General features: G+C 46.8%; 1 protein-coding gene across 2 annotated transcripts; it reads left to right on the plus strand.

Annotated features, from left to right (window-relative positions):
• Positions 1 to 438: 438 nt before the first annotated feature.
• On the plus strand, positions 439 to 15,493 carry bmp2 (bone morphogenetic protein 2). Of its 2 annotated transcripts, none has more exons than XM_033026232.1 (3): positions 439 to 1,438; positions 6,079 to 6,452; positions 13,825 to 15,493. In XM_033026232.1, exons 2-3 carry the CDS (start codon positions 6,086 to 6,088, stop codon positions 14,682 to 14,684), a joined length of 1,227 nt encoding a protein of 408 aa, XP_032882123.1. In that variant the 5' UTR covers positions 439 to 1,438; positions 6,079 to 6,085; the 3' UTR covers positions 14,685 to 15,493. The 2 variants fall into 2 exon arrangements, with proteins under 2 accessions (XP_032882123.1, XP_032882124.1); XM_033026233.1 differs by lacking the exon at positions 439 to 1,438 and adding an exon at positions 4,014 to 4,418.
• The last annotated feature ends 9,227 nt before the right edge of the window (positions 15,494 to 24,720 follow it).

Consider the following 24,720-nt stretch of genomic DNA (forward strand, 5'->3'; position numbering starts at 1 on the left):
ACCAGCTTCTGCAGTTCCTTTCGCCACATTACGTTTTACCGCAGGTACACAAAAATGCTGGAGAAACTCAGCGGGTGCAGCAGCATGTATGGAGCGAAGGAAATAGGCTTTGAAGAACTCAGACTCTGAAGAAGGGTCTCGACCCAAAACGTCACCCATTCCTTCTCTCCAGAGATGCTGCTGCACCCGCTGAGTTTCTCCAGCATTTTTGTGTACCTTCGATTTTCCAGCATCTGCAGTTCCTTCTTAAATTAACTTTTACCGCCTCGGGTTCCTCGCTTTAACTTTTACCACTTGGCCATAGCCTGGGCGATACATCCTCAAGCATGGCGACAATGGAACTGCCCTTACGACGCGCAGAGCACCAGAGTTTGAATGGGGAACAGCCACAGTAAGGTTTTCGTTTCACACGCGAGAGATCCGATCGCCTTAGCGGCCGCGGCTCTCGCTCTGCACAAAGGCTATGAATGAAGTATATTAATTTACAGTCTATTTATCCACCGCGTATCTTCTGCCCAGGTGCCCCGAGGGAAGGTGTAACAGGAAGCACAAGCATTGAAACAGAAAGAAAATCGCGGCATCTGGCTGTTTCCAGCTCCTGGACGTGTTTGGATTAGATTTGTTTTTAACTCGAAGATTTCTCTGCTTCTAAAAGAAGCTCTTTCGCAGTTTAAACTTCACCCCCCCCCCTCCCCCTTTAAACCCTAGTGTGTCCCCCCCGATATTTCTTTTAGCTCCGCGCTGTTTTAAAGTCCGACCACTGGCGCGTAGGTACCGCGTGGAGTCGATGTTCCCAGGGCTTTTAGAACAAGTACAGATTGCTTACACCAATGCGTGGTAAAGCTGACGGGAGAAACCTGTGACAGTTAGCGGGAGCCTCCCTGTGTCGCGGCCACTGGTTCGATTCCCACACCCCTCCCTCTCCTCCCCTCCCCTCCCTCTCTGTTTACACTCGCAGAGAGAGAGAGAGAGAGAGAGAGAGAGAGAGAGAGAGAGAGAGAAGAAAAACACAGACCCCCTTTTTTAACACAAAAAATCCCCTTGTGATGCAATGACGTTATATGGAGATCGCCTCTCTAAAGGCAGCGAGTGAGTCACTTTCAGAGCTGTAAACAGACTCGATGCCAGCCACAATATAGGAAGGCGAGAAGAGTTCACAGTCGGGAGAGCGTTTGCATGCGCCAGTGTGAAGTCATCTCGGTTGGAAGAGTTGAGTAGGTGCAGATGGTTTAAATCGTGCGCCCGGAGAGAGAGATTTTCGGGGAATCACCAGGATAGCCCTCTTGCGCCTCGGCAGCATTCATTCGCTCACCCATTGAAATGGTTCGCCTCTCCGTCCCGCTCCGCACTGCACCAACACTCGCCGAACGGAGGTACCGGATTCCGGCTTCCCAACCGAGCAACTAACTCTCAGATCTAATGCAATATTGCCAATCAGGTAAGGAGATAGATAATTGAGATGCATTTCTGCTTAAAGCGACGGGCATGCTTCTGGCCACACGCGTGTGGCGTTCAAAGCCACTGACCAACTTTGTGTTGGATGGCCATCGCAAACCAACTAAAAGCGGATCAAATTCCGACACTACTTTGTGAAACTTGTCTCACTTTCAATGCCTTTTTTTCCTCCCCCTTCTAATCATCTAAGTTGCTTTTGAGTTAAGTTGATCTGAAGTCGGTGGGAACTCAGAGAGATAACCCGTTCCCTGATGGATGTGATATCACCCTCCTTCCTTCCATACACTTGTTCCCTCCGCTCTCCTGTCCCCGACCTCCCCATTCTCTCCCCCACTCACTCCCCGCCTCAGTCAGGAACCCGTCAACTCGACATTCGCACCTGGACAGAAAGTTTGTAGGGTTTGGGTTTTTTGTTTCGGGTGCGTTGTGTGTGTGCGTTGTGTGTGTGCGTGTGTGCGTGTGTGTGTGTGTGTGTGTGTGTGTGTGTGGGGGGGGGGGGGGGATGATTATCTGAGAAGGCGCTAAACTGCAACGTGAGTTGGGATAATCCCATTTGGGTCCGGCGGGTCTCCCAACGATATGACTCTTGTGTTAGCGAGAGAGAGCCGTACATACAAAGGGTTCGTTGTTGCAGAGGTGCGGACTCTCGCATTAAGCGGGGCTGTTCGCGGTCAGTCCTGTAGTTGGCGCCGTCGTCCGGTATCTCTGCCTCTCCTCCCACGGCTGCATGTCAAATCTGACCTTGTTTCATTCCTAATTGTAACCATTATCTATCCAGGAAACACAAGTGCTTTATCTGGCTGTATATTCCCCCGCCCCCCCACCACCCCACCACCACCGTCAACCCCACTGACAAGTCCGCTTCGACTTCAGGTCTCAACAATCGATGTAACTTTTTTAATTTCTTTCTATGGGAAGGTGAACCTCGACAATTCGCAAAGTTCACACTTTTCATTTTCCATCCCTTGCAAGTTTGTTTCGCCCCTTCGCCTGCTGTCTGTCGCTGCACACACACACCTCTTTAGGAGAAACTCCCCCCCCCCCCCCCCCCTTGTGAGCGCTGGAGGGGAATTTATCTTATAGGCCACTTTAAAACATATATAAATATATTTAGAAGCAGTCGCCCTGCCGTTTAAATAAGAAAACATCTGAGCCAAGTGTGTGCGGTTGATTTGGGAAAGGTGGGACCCTGTTTTTTTTTTTTAATTCAAAAAAATGCGACTTCTGAAAAAGTTCAGCAGCGCTAAACTGCACAGAAGCGAGTCATTTATAAACGAAACGTTCGCAGGTTTTCCCTTTAAACAGACCGCCCGAGAAATAATTACAGACCGAGCCGAAACGAGCAGAAAAAAAAAAAAAACACACATAAACTCTGAACAAGTTCAGGCGCCGAAGGAGTTAAAAGGCAAACCCAATATTTAAGATCTATGTGTGTGTGTGTGTGTGTGTGTGTGTGTGTGTGTGTGTGTTTTAGATACATTAGTGGCAGATTTTCCTGCGCGCTTTTCCACCCCCCGCTCTCCACCCCCACCACCTCGTCCCACAAATAAATGCAAAGTGCAATTTGTCCCCGCTGTAAGCATTTTTTATTCACCGACTTTTTTTGTTTTTGCGCTCTTCCCAAGACAATCTAACGCTGAGATCTAAATGTCGAGTCTGTGTCAGTAATAATTACCCGGCGTGATTGGCAGAACGCTGTTTTAGCCCGGGGGGGGTCATTACATCAGAGAACAACATATTGCACATGCATATGTGTATAAAATATCATCTCCCAATTCAAAGGGATTCCTGCCCTCACGCACGGTGGCGCAGCTGGCAGCGACGCTGCCTCCCAGCGCCAGAGACCCGGGTTCCATCCTGACCTCGGGCGCTGCCGGTGTGGAGTTTGCACGTTCTCCCCTGTTACCGCGTGGGTTTCCCCCCCCCCGGGTGCTCCGGTTTCCTCCCACACCCCAGAAGACGTGCGAGGCTTGTAGGATGATTGGCCTTCTGTGAAAAAATGCCCCCCCCATGCGTTTTTCTAAATCGTTCTGGCGCTATCAGTCAAATTTTACTTTAGATATCATCCGTTCCTATCTATATGTTCTCAGTCCGCTCTTTGATTCTGAAGTGTAAAACAAGGAAGTTCTCTAGTGATCCTGCGTTAGTTAGTGGCTGCGGCCGGCAAGAGATTGAAAGGCGCTGGAATATACTGACGGGGCAATGGGAGCGGTGCAGGTGAACCCTGTCCCCTCGCTGGTGCCACAGTCGCTCTAGAGACCAGTCCGAAGAAATGTCCCGACCCGAAACATCATCTATCTATTCCTTCTCTCCAGAGATGCTGCCTGTCCCGCTGAGTTACTCCAGCACTTTGTGGCTATCCACAGTCAGGTCGGTCCCGAGTTTAGAGGCCAGTGTGTGTGTGTTGTGTGGGTGTGTTTGTTGTGTGTGTGTGTGTGTGTGTGTGTGTGTGTGGTTGGTGTGTGAGAGAGAGACAGAGACAGAGACAGCGAGTGAGTGTGTGAGAGAGAGAGAGGCAGAGAGAGAGAGAGAGAGAGAGGGAGGGAGGGAGAGAAAGCGAGTGAGAGAGAGAGAGAGAGGAGTCACATATTTCGCCACTTGGTGAAGTCCGCTCACCCGACACAGTGGAGAAACCAGCCTCCGGTGGACGGTAGCGCGATCGACAGAGAGAGACAGACAGACAGACAGACAGAACTCAGGGTGAACGATCTCCTGAAACATATTCCCCCTCCCAAACCAGATGTTCCGGCGTCTTGCGAGTCTCTTTATTTTCCGGAAAGGAGGAGGCTGATATGAGCTGGCCCAGACTGGGGCAGGCAGAGTGTTTTCTACGAACAAGAGAGAAGTTTGAAAGAGAGAGAAAAAAAGTTTGATATAGATTTAAAAAAAAAAAGAAAAGTTAAGGCGAGACACGTGGTTAAATGGACGTTCGGTCGGTGAGCTGGTCGGCTGATCAGTGAAAGGTAACCAGCTCCTAGCAGTGAGCAGCGGCGGCCGAGACACCACCTGTCCACAACTTCTGTCGATCTGTGATCTGTTCCCGTCCCAGACACAATAACATCGTCAAACGTAAACAACTCGCCTCTCCCTCTCTCTCTCCCCCCTCTCTCCCTTCCCCCCTTTCTCTCTCTCCATCTCTCTCTCCCCCTTTCTCCCCCCCTCTCTTCTCTCTCTCCATCATTCTCCATCTCTCCTCTCCCTTCCCCCCTTTCTCTCTCTTTCTCTCTCTCTCTCCTTCTCTCTCCCTTTTCTCCCCCCTCTCTTTCTCTCTCTCCCACCCTCTCTCTTCCCCCTCTCTCCCCCTCTCTCCTTCTCTCTCTTCCCCCTTCTCCTTCGCTTTCCTCCCCCTCCTCTCTCCCCTTCTCTCTCTCTCTCCCTCTCTCTCCCTCTCCCCCTTTCTCTCTCCCCCTCTCCCTGTCTCTCTCTCCTCTCTCCCTCCCCCCCCCTTTCACACTTACACATACGTGTGGTTAGCCCGTTCCCCTTCACCCTTTTACTACGTATTGCCTCTGCTCGCTGGATTAATTCTGAATTAAATAAGATGTCATCTCTGCCTTCCCCACACTCCGCGCCCACCTCCATCTCTCCAACAATAGACACTAAATGCTGGCGTAACTCATCTCTCCAACAGTCCAGTTATCTAGCAACCAGCTGATTCTTGGTGTGTAGGGGGGATCATTCCTCGATTTCAATGTTTAAAACACTCCTTCTCCTCCTCTCCCCACTCCCCGTCTCTCACTCAGAAGGAACCTCTCATTGTGTGTGTGTGTGTGCGCCGATCTCTCCACCACTTGTATCCACCACTTGACTCATTGTGTTCACCTGCTCGTCAGTCCTTCACTAGCTACTCCGTGTGTGTGTGTGTGTGTGTGAGCGAGGGAGACTGCGTGTGTACGTGAGAGAGACTGCGTGTGTATGTGAGAGAGACTATGCGAGTGTGCGTATGAGTGTGTGTTTGTGTGTGAGTGCGGGTGTATGAGTGAGTAAGCGTGAGTGTGTCTGTGTGGGAGTGTGTGTGGGAGTGTGTACGAGCGAGTGTGTGTGTGAGTGAGCGTGAGAGTGTGTGAGTGAGTGTGAATGAGCGAAAATGTGTGAGTGCGTGTGCGCGCGCGCGTGTGTGGGAGTTTGTGTGTGTGTGTGTACGAGCGTGAGTATGTGTGTGTGTGTGTGCCAGTGAGCGTGAGTCTGTGTGTGAGTGCGCGTGTGAGTGTGTGCCAGTGAGCGTGAGTCTATGTGTGAGCGTGCGTGTGAGTGTGTGTGTGTGAGAGCGTGAGTGTGTGAGTGTATGTAAATGTGTGTGTGTGAGAGTGTGTGAGAGTGTGTGTGTGTATGAGAGTGTGTGGGTGAGTGAGCGTGTATGTAAATGTGTATGTAAGTGTGTGAGAGTGTTTGTGTGTGAGTGAGTGCGTGAGTGTGTGAGTGAGTGTGTGAATGAGCGTGAGTGTATGTAAGTGTGTATGTGTGTGAGAGTATGTGAGTGTGTGTGTATGTATGTATGTGTGTGTGAGTGAGTGTGTGAGTGTTAGTGTGAGTGTGTGAGTGAGTGTGAGTGTGTATGTGAGTGTGTATTCACACAAGTAACCCAGGAGTAACGTGCCTTCTTGTCCCCGGTGCGGCCGGCAGGTCTACGATGACGGCGGGGAGAAGACCACTCATGATGCTCTTCCTGTGTCAAGTTCTGTTCGGCGGCTCGGCGGGGCTCATCCCCGAGGTCGGCCGCAAGAAGTTCGCCGAGCAACGGGGCAGCTCGAAGGGGAGCAGCCCGCTGCAGACCGAGGGCATGCTGCAGGAGTTTGAGATGCGCCTACTCAACATGTTCGGCCTCCGGCGGCGCCCTCAGCCCGGCAAGAACCCTGTCATCCCGCAGTACATGGTGGATCTGTACAAGTTGCACGTCGGCGAAGAAGCTCATCGGCACGGAGGCGCTTCTGGCCTCTCCCATTTCCCCGACAAACCGGCCAGCCGAGCCAACACAGTCAGGAGCTTCCACCACGAAGGTAAGACCGAGTGGCAGCAAACCTTTCCGTCTCCGGCAATGAAAGGGGGGGGTTCTGAAGAAGGGTCTCGATCCGAAACGCCACCCATTCCTTCCCTCCAGAGATGCTGCCTGTCCCGTTGAGTTACTCCAGCGTTTGACAATATTCGGGGTAAACCAGCATCTGCAGTTCCTTCCCCACACGGAATAAAGACCGTCCTTCCCAAAGGCGTGAAGGGCTACCATCAGAAATGTCCACTCTATCCTCAGATGCTCATCGACTCCATAAGACATAGTAGAAGTCATAGGACCATTCTGCCGATCAAGTCTACTCCGCCGTTCAATCATGGCTGATCTATCTTTCCCTTTTCACCCCCATTCTCCAGCCGCCCCCCCCCCCCCCCCCCCCCCCCACACCCGTATTAATCAAGAATCTGTTAATAAAAGGATGAGGGGGTATCTTATAGAAACATATAAAATTATAAAAGGACTGGACAGGCTAGATCTGTAGATAACACCAATTAGTGTCTTCTTGCCTTTACAATTCCTCAACTCAACCCATAGAAACATAGACATAGAAACTAGGTGCAGGAGGAGGCCATTCGGCCATTCGAGCCCTTCGAGATCGAGATTCCCAATGTTGGGCGAGTCCAGAACCAGGGGCTACAGTCTTAGAATAAAGGGGAGGCCATTTAGGACTGAGGTGAGAAAAAAATGTTTTCACCCAGAGAGTTGTGAATTTGTGGAATTCCCTGCCACAGAGGGCAGTGGAGGCCAAATCACTGGATGGATTTAAGAGAGAGTTAGATAGAGCTCTAGGGGCTAGTGGAGTCAAGGGATATGGGGAGAAGGCAGGCATGGGTTATTGATTGGGGACGATCAGCCATGATCACAATGAATGGTGGTGCTGGCTCGAAGGGCCGAATGGCCTCCTCCCGCACCTATTTTCTATGTCTATGTCTAACCCCCTCGCTTTAAACATATCCATTGACTTGGCCTCCACAGCCTTGTTGCTGAATATCTCCAGCGGATTGTGCGTGCTTCTGTGTGGTCACATCATAGTCAAACGTGCATGATGATATTTGTGCATGTTTGTTAAACTCTAGACAGTCAACAAACAGATAGTTTTGTGTAGGAAGGAACCGCAGATGTTGGTTTGCACCGATGATAGACACAAAATGCTGGAGTATCTCAGTGGGACAGGCAGCATCTCTGGAGAGAAGGAATAGCTGACGTTTCGGGTCGAGACCCTTCTTCGGATAGTTTTAATGGAGGCACTGCAGGGTGCGGGGAATCTTGCTTATAGAAACCCCCAAAATGCTGGAGTTTAACTCAGCGGGCCAGGCAGCAACTGTGGAGAACATGGATAAGTGACGCTCTGGGTCGGGACCATTCTTCAGATAGTTTGAATGCCAGCACACACCCACTCTTCCTCTGAAGCAACCTGCCATCGGCATTTTGGTCTGTAGCTGAATGTTGGAATGATTTAGAAACAAGGAAACGCAGGTGCTGGTTTCCAAAAGAAGACACAAAGTGCTGGAGTAGCTCAGAGGGGCAGGCGGCATCTAAGGAGAAGATGGATAGGCGATGTTTCAGGTCACGTCAAGCCAAGTCAAGTTTATTCGTCACATACACATACGAGATGTGCAGTGAAATGAAAAGTGGCAATGCTCGCGGACTTTGTGCAAAAAGACAAACAAACAAACAACCAAACCAACTACAAACAGAATGGAACAGAATCACATATTCTTTTTCATATTAAATATTGTGGGCGGAAGGAAAAAGGGAAACAAACAGCAATTTAAAAATAAGCAGTCGAGTGGTTCAGTAAAGTTAGTCCCTGGTGAGATAGGAGTTTACAGTCCTAATGGCCTCTGGATCCTTCTCAACCTCTCCGTTCTCACAGCATGGCAACGGAGGCGTTTGCCTGAACGTAGCAGCTGGAACAGTCCGTTGCAGGGGTGGAAGGGGTCTCCCATGATCTTATTGGCTCTGGACCCACCTTCAGACCGACTGTAGGCAGGGGGGACACACAACATTGGTCGATTTACTGCTAGAATATCAGTTCTCGCCAATACATTTTTTCTTACTAATTTCATTCCCGGTCGGTTGGGCCGTTGGACTTAGAGCGCCCCTTAGTTTGGTTCCAAACCGATAGAATAGGCGCTCTCGCCCCATGTACGATATATCTCCCCCAGCTCCCCGCAGCCTCAATAAATCTACTTGCACACATTAGGTGGGTGGTTCTCACCACCCCGGGACTCGCGAGTGGAGGAAATCCAAGATAACTTCTGGTGTGCCGGGTGACGACCTGGCAGCGTTAATTATCGTGGAATGAGTTCCATGGGCCGTTCTGGTTAATGGTTTGCAGGTTTTTATGTCGCAGGGCACATTTTTGCATAGCGAGATAGGACACTCAACAATGGGAGAAGGCATGTATTTATTCTCCACCAAACACCTGAAGCTTATCTTATCTGGCGCGCTTGCTCCTTGTTTGTGGAGAGGTAACAAGACATTTAAGTGTCTCTAGGAGTCTGCCCTTATTTTTTTCCCATGGGATGTCGCCTAGATCTCTCCTGTCCCAGGTGCGTGGTACAGTGTAGCTGAGACAAGAGGCTTTCTTCCTAAGTTCATCAATGGAAGTGATAGGAGCAGTAGAAGTAGGCCATTCGGCCCATCAAGTCTACTCTGCTATGGCTGATCTATATATAGTTCATATTTCATTTCATGGGCATCTCATATTTCGTTTGATCAACTTACAGCCCAGTGGTATGAATCTTGATTTCTCTCACTTCAGGTAGCCCCGGCATTCCCTCTCCATCCCTCCCCCACCCAAGTTGCACCAGCTTCTCATTTTCACCCAACAAACTGCTAGCAATGGTATGTTTCCTATATCATTGTTACTTTTTGGGGTATTTTTTATTCATTGTTCTTTATCTCTCCACATCGTCATCTATATCTCTCGTTTTCCCTTATCCCTAACCAGTCTGAAGAAGGATCTTGACCCAAAACGTCACCCATTCCTCCTCTCCAGAGATGCTGCCTGTCCCGCTGAGTTATGCCCTGACCCACTTAGGAAACCTGAATGGAAACCTATGGAGACTTTGCGCCACACCCAAGGTTTCCGTGCGGTTCCCGGAGGTTCCCGGAGGTTTTTGTCAGTCTGCCTACCTGCTTCCACTACCTGCAACCTCCGGCAACCACCTGCAACCACCGGGAACCCCATGGAAAACTTGGGTGGGGCGCAAAGTCTCCAAAGGTTTCCGTTCAGATTTCCTAAGTGGGACAGGGGAATTACTCCAGTATTTTGTGTCTATCTTTGGTTTAAACAAGCATCTGCAGTTCCTTCCTACACATGGCTGATCCATCTCTCCCTCCTAACCCCATTCTCCTGCCTTCTCCCCGTAACCCCTGAGTCTCGTACCAATAATCATTCCGAGTACTGGTCTTAAACTAAAAAAAAATGAGGTTCCATTTAAATATCTCTCATTTGCAACCCGTTCCGAAGCAGCCGATGAACAAATACATTTCAAGCCCTACCATCTGAAGCAAAATAGGAAGCAAAATGTAAATAAAAGTCCCCCAGTTTCCCTCTCCCTTGACTTTCAGTCTGAGGAAGGGTCTCCACCCGAAATGTCACCTATTCCTTTTCTCCAGAGATGCTGCCTGACCCGCTAAGTTACTCCAGCATTTTGTGTCGATCTTCAGCAAAATGTGTTAGATTAGTTTAGTTTAGAGATACAGCATGGAAACAGGCCCTTCCCCGCACCAAGTCCACGCCAAGCATCCATCACACGCTCCCACCAGTTCTATGTTATCCCTCTTTCATCCACTCCCTACTCATTAATGGCAATTTGCAAAGGCCAATTAACCATTTCAAGACCTACGATCTGATTAAGATGGTAAACAAAATATATCAAGAAAGGACCCTAAACCAGCATTTGCAGTTCCTTGTTTCGACAAGCAAAATATATATTCTAAAGAAGGGTCCCAACCCAAAATGTCATCAATCCATTTTCTCCAAAGATGCTGCCTGATCCGCTGAGTTACTGCAACATGTTGTACCTATCTTCAGCAAATATTTCGAGATTCAGCACAGAAACAGGCCCTTTAGTGACCATCCATCACCTATTCCCACTAGTTCTATCTTACCTCACTTCTCATCCACTTACTACACACTAAGGGCAATTTTACAGAAGCCAATTAACCTGCAAACCTGCACATCTTACTGGCAGACTGGTGCACCAATCTCTGCCTTTCACACGGATCTTTCACTAGATATTAGTTATCTGCAGGATCTAAACATGGGTTATTTGCCCTGCATCAGTACCTGAATTTAAAAAAAAAAAAAATATATATATATATATATATATATATATATAATCATGGACTGTTGCCTACCTGGTGATAGGGTGGTGGAAAGAGAAAATCCTTTGCACTGAAGTCTGAAGAAGGGTTTCGGCCCGAAACGTCGCCTATTTCCTTCGCTCCATAGATGCTGCTGCACCCGCTGAGTTTCTCCAGCATTTTTGTGTACCTTAAATCCTTTGCACTATTTGGTTGGTATTCTCACTCCAAGCCAACCAGAGCATCATAGAGTTATGGAAACTCTAGAGTCATAGAGTGTGGAAACAGGACCTTCAGCTCAACTTGCCCACACCGGCCAACATGCCCTGTCTACACTACTTGCACCCACCTGAGTTTGGACCATATCCCATTATAAACCTGTCCTGTCCATGTACCTGTCCAAATGTTTCTTAAACATTGCGACAGTGCATGCCTCAACTACATCCTTTGGCAATGTATTAGACACAAAAAGCTGGAGTAACTCAATGGGTCAGGCAGCATCTCTGGAGAAAAGGAATAGGTGACGTTTGGGGTCGAGACCCTTCTTTGTTTTGGCTTTACTTAGATGAGCCCATGTGAAAGTCAATTCCTGTCAAGTTTGATGCAACTTTGGCTTATCTTTCAAAAGTTTGCAATGAGATATTACATGCAAGTGTACTTGGTTCAGAGGCACAGTAGTTTCAATAAAAGAATACTACATCACCATGCCCAATTTCAACAAAACCAAAGCAAGTGTTAATAAATCTGTCTGAAGAAGGATCCCAAGAAATATCACCTAGCCATGCTCACCAGCAATTCCGCCTGACCCGCTGAGTTACCCCAGCACTTTGTGTCTTTGTTTTTGTAAACCAGCATCTCAGTTGCTTGTTTCTTTAATAATACACCCACCTCATTCAGAAATAAAAGTTTAGTTTAGTTAACACAGCACGGGAACAGGCCCTTGGGCCCACTGAGTCCATGCCAACCAGCAATCCCTGCACTTGAGTGCTGTCCTACAAATTAAGGACAATTTACAATTTTTTACCAAAGCCAATTAACCTACAAACCTGTATGTCTTTGGAGTGTGGGAGGAAACCGTAGCACCCGGGGGAAACCCACGCAGTCACGGGGAGAACGCACAAACCACGTACAGACAGTGCCCGTAGTCAGGATCGAACCCGGGTCTCTGGCGCTGTAAGGCATCAACTCTATCGCTGCGCCACCGTGCCGCCCCTAACTGTATCTGAGGCCAATCTCCAGTGGTGGAACTTAAGGTATCTTCAGTATGGCCATAAAGTTGTTAGTACACGAAAGTTGTTCTTTTGCTTCTGTCTAGTTTTGTAAAAAAAAAAAGGACAGCCCTGGCCAAATCCAGACCAGACTGCAGGCACATTCCAGCTTTTGATTTTTTTTTTTTGTGTTCAGAAACCGCTGAATCTTTAATTACAAGAAGCCGAATGGAGTTCGTTTATTTTTGGGGGAGGCCACTCCCAGCTATAAACGAGTGTGAAAAAATGACCATATTAATAAGTATGGAACATATATTCTTAGAAGAAGTCCTGGTATTTATATCATTTCTCAGCAATATTCCACATTGCAACACACGCGTACAACGATGCGCATGTTAGCAATGAATAAAACAATGTGGCATGCTTCCAACGCTTTTGGAACTATTTTCAAATGGCTCGGAGCAAACGCTTTGAAAAGTAATTACATAATATGGCACAATCTCTGGTGTGGACTGGAGTATTTACCAATTGGTGCATTTGTGGTGTCCTGGGAATATGTGGCTTGGACCAGTGCTGCTCTGTACTTGTAATCAAGGGACCCTTTAGACTCATTGCAGATGACCAAATTGGAATGAATTGCCCCCCATTTGCTATCACTTGCTCCCCACGACTGTGAGGCATTGCGAAACCCCTCGAGTCTGAATCCCAGACCTAACTCAGCAAGCTGAGCAAAAGTAACGTTGCTAATTCTTGCAGCCTTGAGTGAAGTTCTCCATGATTCAATTTGGATCCCCACGCACAGACATACCCTAACAATTTGTAAGCATTCCTGTGCCAGGGATATTGAGAAGCAAAATAAGGGCCTCAGTCAAATACTAGGCACTAGAAGTGTGAGCTCAATGTTTCCGCTGCCTAATAGTGGAGGGTTTAAAACTTGAAAGGAGCAGATCCACTTGAAACATCTCTCATTTGCAACCTGTTCTTAAGCTGCTGATGTGCAAACACTGTTTCACTGTAGGCAAGGAGGGGGTTTCCTACAGCGAAGATTGACACAAAAAGCTGGAGTCACTCAGTGGGTCAAGCAGCATCTCTGGAGAAAAGGCATAGGTGACTTTTCGGGTCAAGACTCTTCTTCAGACTGCGTGCAACCTGATTAAAATGGGCAGCAAAGTATATTAGTTCAGTTTAGGTTAGAGATCCAGCACAGAAACAGGCTCTTCAGCCCACATAGTCCATGCCGACTATCACGCACCCGTTCACACCAGTTCTATGTGACCCCACTTTCTCATCCACTCCCTTCACAACTGGGGGCAATTTTACAGAAGCCAATTAACCTAAAAACCTGCAGGCGTTGGGAATCTGGGAGGAAAGCAGGAATCCCGCACGGTCACAGGGAGAATGTGCAAACTCCACACAGACAGCACCGGAGGTCAGGATCGAACCTGGATTTCTTGACGCTGTGAGGAAGCAGCTCTATCACTGTGCTGTCTACCTTGTATTTGAATTGAATCTGGAGCTGGTTTAGCTACACTTTGATGAATGCTTCATATAGATGGGGCTCAGATGAGGCAGATAGATGAAATTGTATTAGCCAAAGTTAGGTCAGGGAGTAGAGTATGTCTTTTTATTCAAAGTGCAAGCACATTGTGGTAAGAGAATTATTCCTATTGATTATCATTGTAGCTGATGAATTACACAGCATTTAACTGGAACAAGATGTATGTTTTTGCATCAACATTGGACCCGTCTCATGTATCTTAGCCTCATGTTGGGTCAAGTTACCAGCGAGCCTTGTAATGTTGTGTCTGACTGTGGCTGTGATGTCTTTTCTTGTGACAGAACCATTGGAAGAGTTGCCGGGAGCCAGAGGAGAGACGACACGCCGCTTTCTCTTTAATTTGAACTCAATCCCGAAGGAGGAGCTGGTCACCTCTGCGGAGCTGCGGATCTACCGGGAGGAGGTGCGGGAGGCCTGCGCCAACGCCAGCGCCAGCGGTGGTGGCCACCACCGCATCAACGTCTACGAGATCCTCAAGCCGACGGCGCCCTCCGGCCACGACCCCATCACCCGGCTGCTGGACACTAAGCTGGTGCGGCACAACGCCAGCCGGTGGGAGAGCTTCGACGTCAGCCCGTCGGTGATGAGGTGGACGGCGCAGGGCCAGCCCAACCACGGCTTCGTGGCCGAGGTTGTCCACTTGGACCACCAGGGGTGCCGGCCCTCCAAGAGGCACGTCAGGGTGAGCCGCTCCTTGCACCGGGACGTGGAGAGCTGGCCCCGGGTGCGGCCTCTGCTGGTGACGTTCAGCCACGATGGCAAGGGGCACACCCTGGAGAAACGTGTGCGACGCCAGGCCAAGCACCACAAGCAGAAGAAGAGGCTCAAGTCCAGCTGCAGGCGACATCCTTTATATGTGGATTTCAACGACGTGGGGTGGAATGACTGGATAGTGGCACCCCCGGGATACCACGCTTTTTACTGTCAAGGAGAGTGCCCTTTCCCCCTGGCGGACCATTTAAACTCTACCAACCATGCCATCGTGCAGACTCTGGTCAACTCAGTGAACGCAAACATTCCCCGGGCTTGCTGCGTCCCCACTGACCTGAGCCCCATCTCCATGCTCTACCTCGACGAGCAGGACAAAGTGGTGCTGAAGAACTACCAGGACATGGTGGTGGAGGGCTGTGGCTGCCGCTAAAGCGGGAGACTCTTATCGCCGAGCGGAAAAATTAAAAAAATCAAAAAATTAAAAAATAAAAACCTTGACACTTTACTCTTTCCCAATGAAGACGCTATTTATGTTTAAAAAAAAAAAAAGATTAACAAAATAGGAACATCTATTTTGAAAATATATTTATGTCTACTTTAAAAGAAATTGGGAAAATAAATATTTTAACCAGAGAATTGTTCCTGTTAAATGATGTTTAATTGTATTTCAGATGTACATGTTTATATGGGTCTAACTCCCCCACATATGAAGTATAATGGTCAAATTCTTATTTTGTATTTATTGTTTATTGTAACCACTTTTAGAAAATAGCTAATTTGTATTTATATGTAATCAAAGATAAATATAGGGTCTGTACATAAATTGTCGATCCACATTTGTCTGAAGTACATATGGTTTGAAAGAAAACTGGCAGTGAAAAAAACCTTTCTTCTCAGCTGGGGACAGGCGAAGTAAGACTCTAAAAATGCTTCCGAGCTTGTAGCGACACGAGTCCACTCATTTCAAAGTGTTCTCTGACATGTGGCACATTAAAATTTTTGGCATAGCAATCTTGAAAAGCTTACCGATAATAAGATGAAGGGTTTAGGGGATTGGAATGCATACAAGAGTAATTGTAGCAAAATCTAAATAGCAAAACAGTGTAAAATAACACAGGGGCTGCTCCTTGTAGTTTACAGGTGGGTAAATTAGACAGAGGCCACAGGCAAAATGGACCCGTTATTCAACTTCGAGTGAGATCAAGCGTAAATACTTAGAGAGAGAGAGAGAGAGAGAGAGAGAGAGAGAGAAAATCTTAAAGCCCACCTTTGAAAGGAAGATAACCTACCATCAGAAAGCTTCAAAAGCAAATGCCAGCTCAGTTCGGTGGTAATACTCAAGTCACTGAAGCAGTAAGCTGTGAGTTCAAGTACCTGTTCAGGTCTTGTGCACATGGCTTAACCATATTTAGGCCCGTGCATTATCGCAGGCTCTGCCTCTCTGATATAGTCTTTAAACAGAGGTGTACCAGATTCCTCAAGTGATTGTCAAAGGTCCTGTAACTCTTTGAAGAAAAGCATTCTAGACGACCGTTCCAATGGTTTTCCACCCAAAATTTCTTCCTCAACTAAAACGGAACGGCACGGAGGCGCAGCGGCAGAGTTGCCGCCTTACAGCGCCAGAGACCCAGGTTCGAACCTGACTACGGGTGCTGTCGGTACGGAGTTTGCATGTTCTCCCTGTGACCGCGTGCGTCTTCTCCGGCTGCTCCGGTTTCCTCCCACATTCCAAAGACGTACGGGTTTGTAGGTGAATTGGCTTCGGAAAGTTGTGAAATTGTCCTTGGTGTGTGGGATAGTGCGAGTTTATGGGGTGACCGCTAGTTGGCGTGGACTCTGTGGGCCGAAGGGCCTGTTTCTACACCCTATCTCGAAAATTGTCTTTAAGTCTTTAAGTCCAAAGCCTACTCGGCGCAGAATCGATTGAAAATTAAGTTTGCCTCTTCAGTAACAATACTTGTGAGTCAAACATAATTAATTGGGCAAGGAATGCTTTGAGACATCCCCAAAATAGAGAAGTAAACCATAGAATACCACTGTATCTTTTGTGGTCTGCATTGATTGAGCAATGTCACGTTACTTACACATGGAAGCCTTCTCCTGAAATACATTCCCATTGAAAGAAACGCCAGACCCACAGCCCAATTAAACCATCATGTCGGAAGGAACTGCAGATGCTGGTTTAAACTGAAGACAGACGCAAAAAGCTGGTGTAACTCAACGGGTCAGACAGCACCTCTGGTGAAAAGGAATAGGTGACGTTTCGGGTAGAGACCCTTCTTCAGACAGGGTCTTGACCCAAAACGTCACGTATTCCTTTTCTCCAGAGATAACTTATATCTGACCCACTGAGTTACTCCAGCTTTTCGTGTCTGTCTTTGGTTTAAACCATCATTCCATGGAATGTCATGGAAATGCCTTAGTTTGTTCCCTATACGGATCTTATTGAGATAACCGGCATTTGTTTAGGTCCGTGTTATTTATAATATGCCATGCACGCTAAGCTAATGACCGCATTACAATGATTTAAACAGCTCAGATGCTCCTTCTGTTTTATAAATGTGAAACAATTTCTTGACCGCAAATTGCTCCATTATTTATACTGGAAAATAAAGTAAACTGGTCACAACAGTTGCGAAATATCATTCTCACATGAGCTGAGAGGAGTTAGATATAAGTTATACATTTCAGAATATTTTAAGTCCGCAGAATTTTGCAATCAGGAAATGTGGCCACAATTTTTCACCCAAGGAAACCCTTTAAATGAAAACTTTTGGAAAGTCCTTCCAGCCTAAGGTACACGGGAAGTGTACTTACCAGGAATTCATTAATATTTACCAGATAGGACAAACGACATTGGAAATAGATACACTGCTAATTCCCATACTTAAGTTATCTCTACTCACTGTGTTAGCATCCTCCCCTTTGTCATTGTCAAGCCCATCGGAGATTCTTTAAGTTATTTATTCCTCACTTCTGATAGAAGAAGAAAAAAATAGTTCCGATGTTATGAAGCCTTGTTTTTTTCCAGAGATTTTAAATACAATCGGAATGAGTCACCTGGAAGGTTAACATCACCTTTTGACCCTGTCACAAAAGTGATTGCTTATCTCTGCAAAATAACCCTCTTTGAGTGGATACGTTTATCAGCTGTCTTGTTTACCATGAACATTAGTGTTTCCACAGTTTATCTTCCTGCCTTAAACATCTCTCAACACAGATTAAACAATTAAATGCAACTCGCTGCCATTTCGGACGTCTTCTTGCAAGGCCTTTAAGATAATTTATAACTGTGACTGTATCCCATGCCAACGTGTGTGTCTTTTATTTAAATGTGGTCTGGGGAAGCTAATTTTAAAGTTTTGTTCACCACACGCTGAGTATTTCACCCAGTTCATCTGAAGCTATAAAGAATGTCCCGTGATGGAATTAGTCTATACTGGTCAGAAGACAGTTCCCTATACTTTCACAGGAGTGAGGCCTGGATAGAGTGAATGTGGAGAGGATGTTTCCACTAGTGGGGGAGTCTAGGACTAGAGGACGTAGCCTCAGAATTAAAGGACGTTCCTTTGGGAAGGAGATGAAAAGGAATATCTTCAGTCACTGGGTGGTGAATCTGTGGAATTCTTTGCCACAGAAGGCTGTGGAGGCTGTCAGTGGATAGTTTAAAGGCAGAGATAGATAGATTCTTGATTGGTAGTAGTGTCAGAGGTTATGGGAAGAAGGCAGGAGAATGGGGTTAGGAAGGGAGAGATAGATCAGCCATGATTGAATGACATGATTGAATGAAAACTTAGAAAATTCTTAAGGGGTTGGACAGGCTAGATGCAGGAAGATTGTTCTCGATGTTGGAGAAGTCCAGAACAAGGGGTCACAGTTTAAGGATAAAGGGGAAATCTTTTAGGACTGAGATGAGAAAAACATTTTTTACACAGAGAGTGGTGAATCTCTGGAATTCTCTGCCACAGAAGGTAGTTGAGGCCAGTTCATTGGCTATATTTAAGAGGGAGTTAGATGTGGCCCTTGTGGCTAAGGGGATCAGGGGGTATGGAGAGAAGGCGGGTACAGGATACTGAGTTGGATAATCAGCCATGATCATATTGAATGGCAGTGCAGGCTCGAAGGGCCGAATGGCCTACTCCTGCACCTATTTTCTATGTTTCTATGTTTCTATGACAGAGTAGACTTGATGGGCCGAATGGACTAATGCTGCTCCTATTACTTATGACCTGATGAGTACAGAACTTTGCACTTGCTGGCTGTTGAGTGGTTGCAGGCAACTTCCTATTACGCCAAAATAAATGTGTTCAAATGAAGTTCGAATGTCATGCTTTAGATATCTTTTGGATGATAGGCAGGGAAGAGAAACCTGCAAATCCTCCTTGTGACGCTCACTCTATTCCACTGTGTTTTTATAGTGATCTACTTTAGGGTGAGGGGAGAAAGGTTTAAGAAGAACCTGAAGGGTACATTTTTTGTACAAAGTGTGGTGGGTGTATGGAACAAGCTGCCGGAGGAGCAATCCAAAGACGTACTGGTTTGTAGGTTAATTGGCATGGTATAATTGTAAATGATCCCTGGTGTGTGCAGGATAGTGTAAGTGTGTGGGGATCACTGGTCAGGGCGGACTCGGTGGGCTGAAGAACCTGTTTCCACGCTGCATTTCTAAACTGAATTAAACTATACCAAAACTAAACGGAGGTAGTTGAGGCAGGTACTATCACAACATTTAACAGACAAGCTGGAAAAGGTATAGAGAAGACGAATGAGGGTGATGCCAGCATCCGAGGGCCTGAGCTATAGGGAGAGGTTGAGCAGGCTTGGACTCAGGCTAGCAATTCCCAGTGAATCAGGAGGATGAGGGGTGATCTCATAGAGGTGTACTAAACCATGAGAGGAATAGATCGGGTAAGATGCACAGGGTCTCTTGCCCAAACTAAACTAAACTTGGAGTAGGTGAATCAAGAACCAGAGGACATCGGTTCAAGGTGAGGGGGGGAAAGATTGAATAGGAACCTGGCGGGTAACGTTTTTGCACAAAGGGTGGTGGGTGTATGGAACGAGCTGCCGGAGGAGGTAGTTGAGGCAGGTCCCAACGTTTATGAGACATTTGGACAGGTACATGGATAGGACAGGTTTAGAGGGATATGGGCAGGTGGGATTAGTGTGGCTGGGACATGTTGGTCGGTGTGGGAAGTTGGTCTGAAGGGACTTATTTCCAAGCTGTCTGATTCTGACTCTATTTCAAATTTGATACTAAAAGCTTCATTTATTTGTCCTTGGCTGCTGGATGTGATGGATAGATTTATTTAGAAGCAAACGTCCAATCTTAAACGGGAATCTACAGACACAAGACACAAAAAGCTGGAGTTACTCCTGTTTAAACCCGCATATGCAGTTCCTCCCCACACAATCTGTGTGGAGGCAATTTGAGCAAGAGAATGCAATGCTCCTCCCGAACTGGTTCTGATATAGATTGCAGGAAGCAACAGTTTAATTGGAAAGCTTGATTATAAGGTTATGGTGCATATCAGTAACCCAGTTGTTGCGTATACAACAGAGTACAAAGTCCCTGTTTGATTCTGGTCTGTGTAGAGCTAACTAATGTTGGTTGAGATGTGCAGAAAGCGGGAGAAGGTGGCTGAAATATTTATGGGTTCGAAGAGGATAACTAATTTGCAGTATCACATGCAGTTCTGACCGCCCCATTATAGGAAAGGATGTGGAGGCTTTGGAGAGGGTACAGAAGAGGTTTACTGGAATGCTGACTGGATTAGGGAATATTAGCTACAAGGAGGGGGTTTTTTCTTGGGCTGTTTTCTCTGGAATGCCGGAGGCTGAGGGGAGACCTGAAATAAATGTTTAACATTAGGAGAGGCATAGATAGAAACTTATTCCCATGTCAAAGTCTTGGATGTGGAGAGGATGTTTCCACTAGTGGGAGAGTCTAGGACTCGAGGTCACAGCCTCAGAATTAAAGGACTTCCTTTAGGAAGGAGATGAGGTGGAATTTCTTTAGTCAGAGGGTGGTGAATCTGTGGAATTCTTTGCCACAGGAGGTTGTAGATATTTTTAAGGCAGAGATAGATAGATTCTAAATCTGTACGGGTGTCAGGGGTTATGGGGAGAAGGCAGGAGAATGGGCTTAGGTGGGGAGAGATAGATCAGCCGTGATTGAATGGCGGAGTAGACTTGATGGGCCGAATGGCCTAATTCTGCTATCACTTATGAACTTATGACCTCATGACTGGAGGGCATTGCTTTAAGGTGAGAGGGGGCAAGGTTGAAAGGTAATGCAGGGAGAATGTTCTTACTTAGAGGTGTGAGGAAAATCAAAAACCACTGTATAAATGGGCTCCCTTAGATATCCCACAAACAGCTCATGACCAACCATCAAGCTTGTATTTATTTTACATTTGACCTGTAATTTAGACTTTTAGACTTTACTTTAGACTTTAGAGAAACAGGCCCTTCAGCCCACTGAGTCCGCGCCGGCCAGCGATCACCCCGCACGCTAACGCTATCCAACACACACTTGGGACAATTTACAATTTTACCAAAGCCAATTAACCTACAAGCCTGTGCGTCCTTGGAGTGTGGGAGGAGACCGGAGCACCCGGAGAAAACCCACGCGGTCAAAGGGAGAACGTACAAACTCCGCAGAGGCAGCACCCGTGGTGAAGATCGAATCCGGGTCTCTGGCGCTGTGAGGCAGTAACTCTACCGCTGCGCCACTGTACTGCTCCTTATTAATGAGCTGATTCCAAGTCTTAGGCTAAGATAACCATCAGTTTCAATGGTCTCACCCATTACTGTACCGTTGCCTCAAGGGCTGGTAAGATGAGTTTAAATAAAAAATAATAGTTAAGGTGCATGTTTTTCATGATCTATTGGCTGGCTAGTCGGCCTCAATAACATGTATGGGGTGGCGCAGCAGTGAGGGTTGCTGCCTCACAGCGCCAGAGACCCCAGGTTCGTTCCTGACTATGGGTGCTGCTTGTATGGAGTTTGTACATTCTCCCTGTGACCTGCGTGGGTTTTCTCCGGGATCTCTGGTTTCCTCCAACACTCCGAAGGCGTGCAGGGGTTTGTAGGTTAACTGGCTTGGTAAAATTGTAAATTGTCCTGAGTGCGTAGGATAGTGTTAGTGTCGGGGGGGATGATCGCTGGGCGGGCCGGACTCGTTGGGACGCAAAGCCTATTTCCGCACTGTATCTCTAGACTAAACTTTTCATGGGAATTTTGACCTCCCATTATGTCAGGGGCAGGGTTTCGTTAATGATTGGAGACTTAGATTTTTAACAACTAATCTATTGAAATAGTCATCAAACTTTGCCTGACTGCACCTAGAATATCACACGCACTTGCAGCAATCAAGACCTGAGCAGTCGTTCAAGTCGGGGATGGCACAGAGCAAAACTACAAAGACACACTCGCTGTGTCAAGGGTCTGGATTACCACGGAAGATCTGGAGAGGATTAGACTTTTTTTAGCAAAACAGAGCTGATCTTAAAAGAGGCAGAGAAAATTGTTAGGCATTTGGAGAATCTCACTTCAAATTAAACTCAGAGGATGTATGTTTAAGATGGGGAAGGTACTTTAGGATACCAAAAACAACTTGGGTGGCATGGTAGAGCTACTGCCTTACAGCGCCAGAGACCCGGGTTCGATCTTGTGCTGTCTGTACGGAGTTTGTAGGTTCTCCCCATGACCTGCGTGGGTTTTCCCCGAGATGTTTGATTTGAATTGAATTGAATTGAATTGAATTCAATTCCTTTATTGTCGTTCAGACCTTTTGGTCTGAACAAAATTTCGTTCCTGCAGTCATACATATAATAATAAATAACAAAAACACACAATAAACACAAATTAACATCCACCACAGTGAGTTCACCAGGTACCTCCTCACTGTGATGGAGGCAAAGGTCTTAAAGTCTCTGTCTCTTCCCTCCTTGTTCTCCCCCTGCGCTGAGGCGATCCAGGCTTCCGTTGTTGTGACCCCACCGGGTGATGGTAAGTAAGTAAGTCCCAGCGGCTCAACCGAGCTCCGCGAACGGGCCGGTTCAAGCTCCGTGGCCCGGGGTGGTCGAAGCTGCCGAAGCTGCCGCCCTCCAGTCCAGTTTCCTCCCACACTCCAAAGACGTGTCGGTTTATAGGTTTAATTGGCTTGGTATAAATGTAAAAATGTAAAATTGTCCCCAGTGGGTGTAGGGTCGTGTTGATGTGCGGGGATCGCTGGTCAGTGTGGGCTCGGTGGGCTGAAGGGCCCGTTTCTGCGCAGTATCTCTAAACTAAACTAAACTAAACTAAACTAAACTATGTCTGATCAGTCTGAAGAAGGGTTTCGGCCCGAAACGTCGCCTGTTTCCTTCGCTCCATAGATGCTGCTGCGCCCGCTGAGTTTCCCCAGCAATTTTGTGTACCTTAAACTAAACTAAACTTCCTCATGCAAAGAATGGTCAAAGCATGAACTAATCTTACAGATAGTGCGGTGCAGGAAAAAGCTCAGGAATCTTTTAAGGAAGGACTGCATTGTTAGGATTTCACAGAGCTAAACAAGCCATAGAATAGACCTGTTAGTCCAATCTTGTAATTATCTGCTTATCCTGTAATTATCCTAAGATTGCATGATCTCACAGAGTAGGTTTCTCATCCAATTAGGAAAAGCAGATGTGATGAAAACACACTGGGATAAATTGCAGTGCTTGGATTCAGAGGGACTTTAGAAGTGGGTGGGATGATCTCATCTGTAGCTGCCTTGGCTACCAATTGCAAGTGGTGAACGGACAGGATACATGCCAAGGGTAGATGTAATGTTGGGGGAAGTAAAGTGATACAAGGAATTCACTGGAGGGAGGTATACGTTCGTTCTCCACTCCGGTATTCAGTGCCTTGGGTGGCTAAATAATTCATCATTAGTATGGAGGAGCATGTTGTTGCAACGACCCAGGTTTGGAAGTGCAAGTCGCAGCGTTTTCCTCATCCTGCTTCAATTGAGTCTCGAGTTTAGGTTTAGTTTGTTGCCGCATGAGTTACAGTGAAAAGCGTTTGTGTCACATTGCTAAGGCCTTCCGTTCACCAGTACATAGGGAGTTTTCGGAGAAATGGACGGATGGGTTGGAGCATGGGGTTTTACGACGTGTGGAATGTAGGAAGTTGACGAAGGCAGAGATAATGCTGGAGAATCGACATTGGAGGCTGAAAGACTAGTTATCTTAATGTAGGCAAAATATCTCAGCGGACAGGAGTTGGAGAAGGGGAGCATGGATCTGAAAACGTCTTGAGTAACTAAAAGGATGGGTGACATGGTGAGGGGGTTCCTATGTACAGTGTGCACTCTCCCAGAGATAATAAATTCATGAATTCTAGGAGCAGAATTAGGCCATTCAGCCCATCAAGTCCACTCCGCCATTCAATCATGGCTGATCTATCTCTCCCTGCTAACCCCATTCTCCTATCTTCTCCCCACACACCCGTACTAATCAAGAATCTTGATTCTAATGAACCCGCACTAATCAAGAATCTATCTATCCCCGCCTTAAAAATATCCATTGGCGCCCTCCACAGCCATCTATGTGGCAATGAATTCCACCGATCCACCACCCTCTGACTAAAGAAATTCCTCCTCATCTCCTTTCTAAAGGTTCTGAGGCCTTTTATTCCGATGATCAGGCCTCTGATCCTGGACTCTCCCACAAGTGGAAACATTCACTCTGTCCAGGCCTGAATGGCGGAGGCTTTGGACATGAAGGGTATGGTGTCGACATTTGTGATCACCAGAAAAAAAGTGCAGAGCTAGGAAGTATCAAAAGCCTGACTAGACACAGCCTATAGCACACCTTGAATAGAATCTCACGTTCCTAGTTAAAATCTAACCTGGCCACCATTCTCTAGCCGTATCAAATTAAACACTCAACTTTGTCCACACATTCATTACGAGCATAATCATATAATATTTACAGGATTAAGCAGTACTTTATTTTTGATTTTTGCATCTCTATGGAGATAACCTTTTAAATAGTCTAAAATACGGAATTTTAAGTATGGATTCAAGGGATATGGGGAGAAAGCAGGAATGGGATATTGATTTTGGATGATCAGCCATGATCATATTGAATGGCTCGAAGGGCTGAATGGCCTACTCCTGCACCTATTTTCTATGTTTCTATATTTCTGGGTTAATATTTTACACTGAATTTCTATCTCTCTGTACCATGAAGGTTTATTAGTATATAGTCGGACTTTCTTTTTCAATGGAGGCTACACAAAATCCAGATTTTAGTGGCAAATTCCCTTTTACATGCTGTCTGAAGTGGGGTTTTTCATTCCTTTTGTTCTATGAGAAACTATCTTGTCCCGTCAATTTATCTGGTTTGTTGTGGAGTCATCCTGTTGCATGGTCTTGGCAATATTTTGGCGCCGCACGGTGGCCGCAGCACGGTGGCGCAGCACGGTGGCGCAGGAGT

The sequence above is a fragment of the Amblyraja radiata genome, chromosome 8 (genome assembly GCF_010909765.2).
Source record: "Amblyraja radiata isolate CabotCenter1 chromosome 8, sAmbRad1.1.pri, whole genome shotgun sequence".
NCBI classification, from domain to species: domain Eukaryota; kingdom Metazoa; phylum Chordata; class Chondrichthyes; order Rajiformes; family Rajidae; genus Amblyraja; species Amblyraja radiata.

Coding starts and splice junctions, on each gene's coding strand:
- bmp2 (XM_033026232.1), top strand. CDS start 6,086: ATGACGGCGGGGAGAAGACCACTCATGATGCTCTTCCTGTGTCAAGTT. Junction 6,453..13,824: donor CAGGAGCTTCCACCACGAAG/GTAAGACCGAGT, acceptor TTCTTGTGACAG/AACCATTGGAAGAGTTGCCG.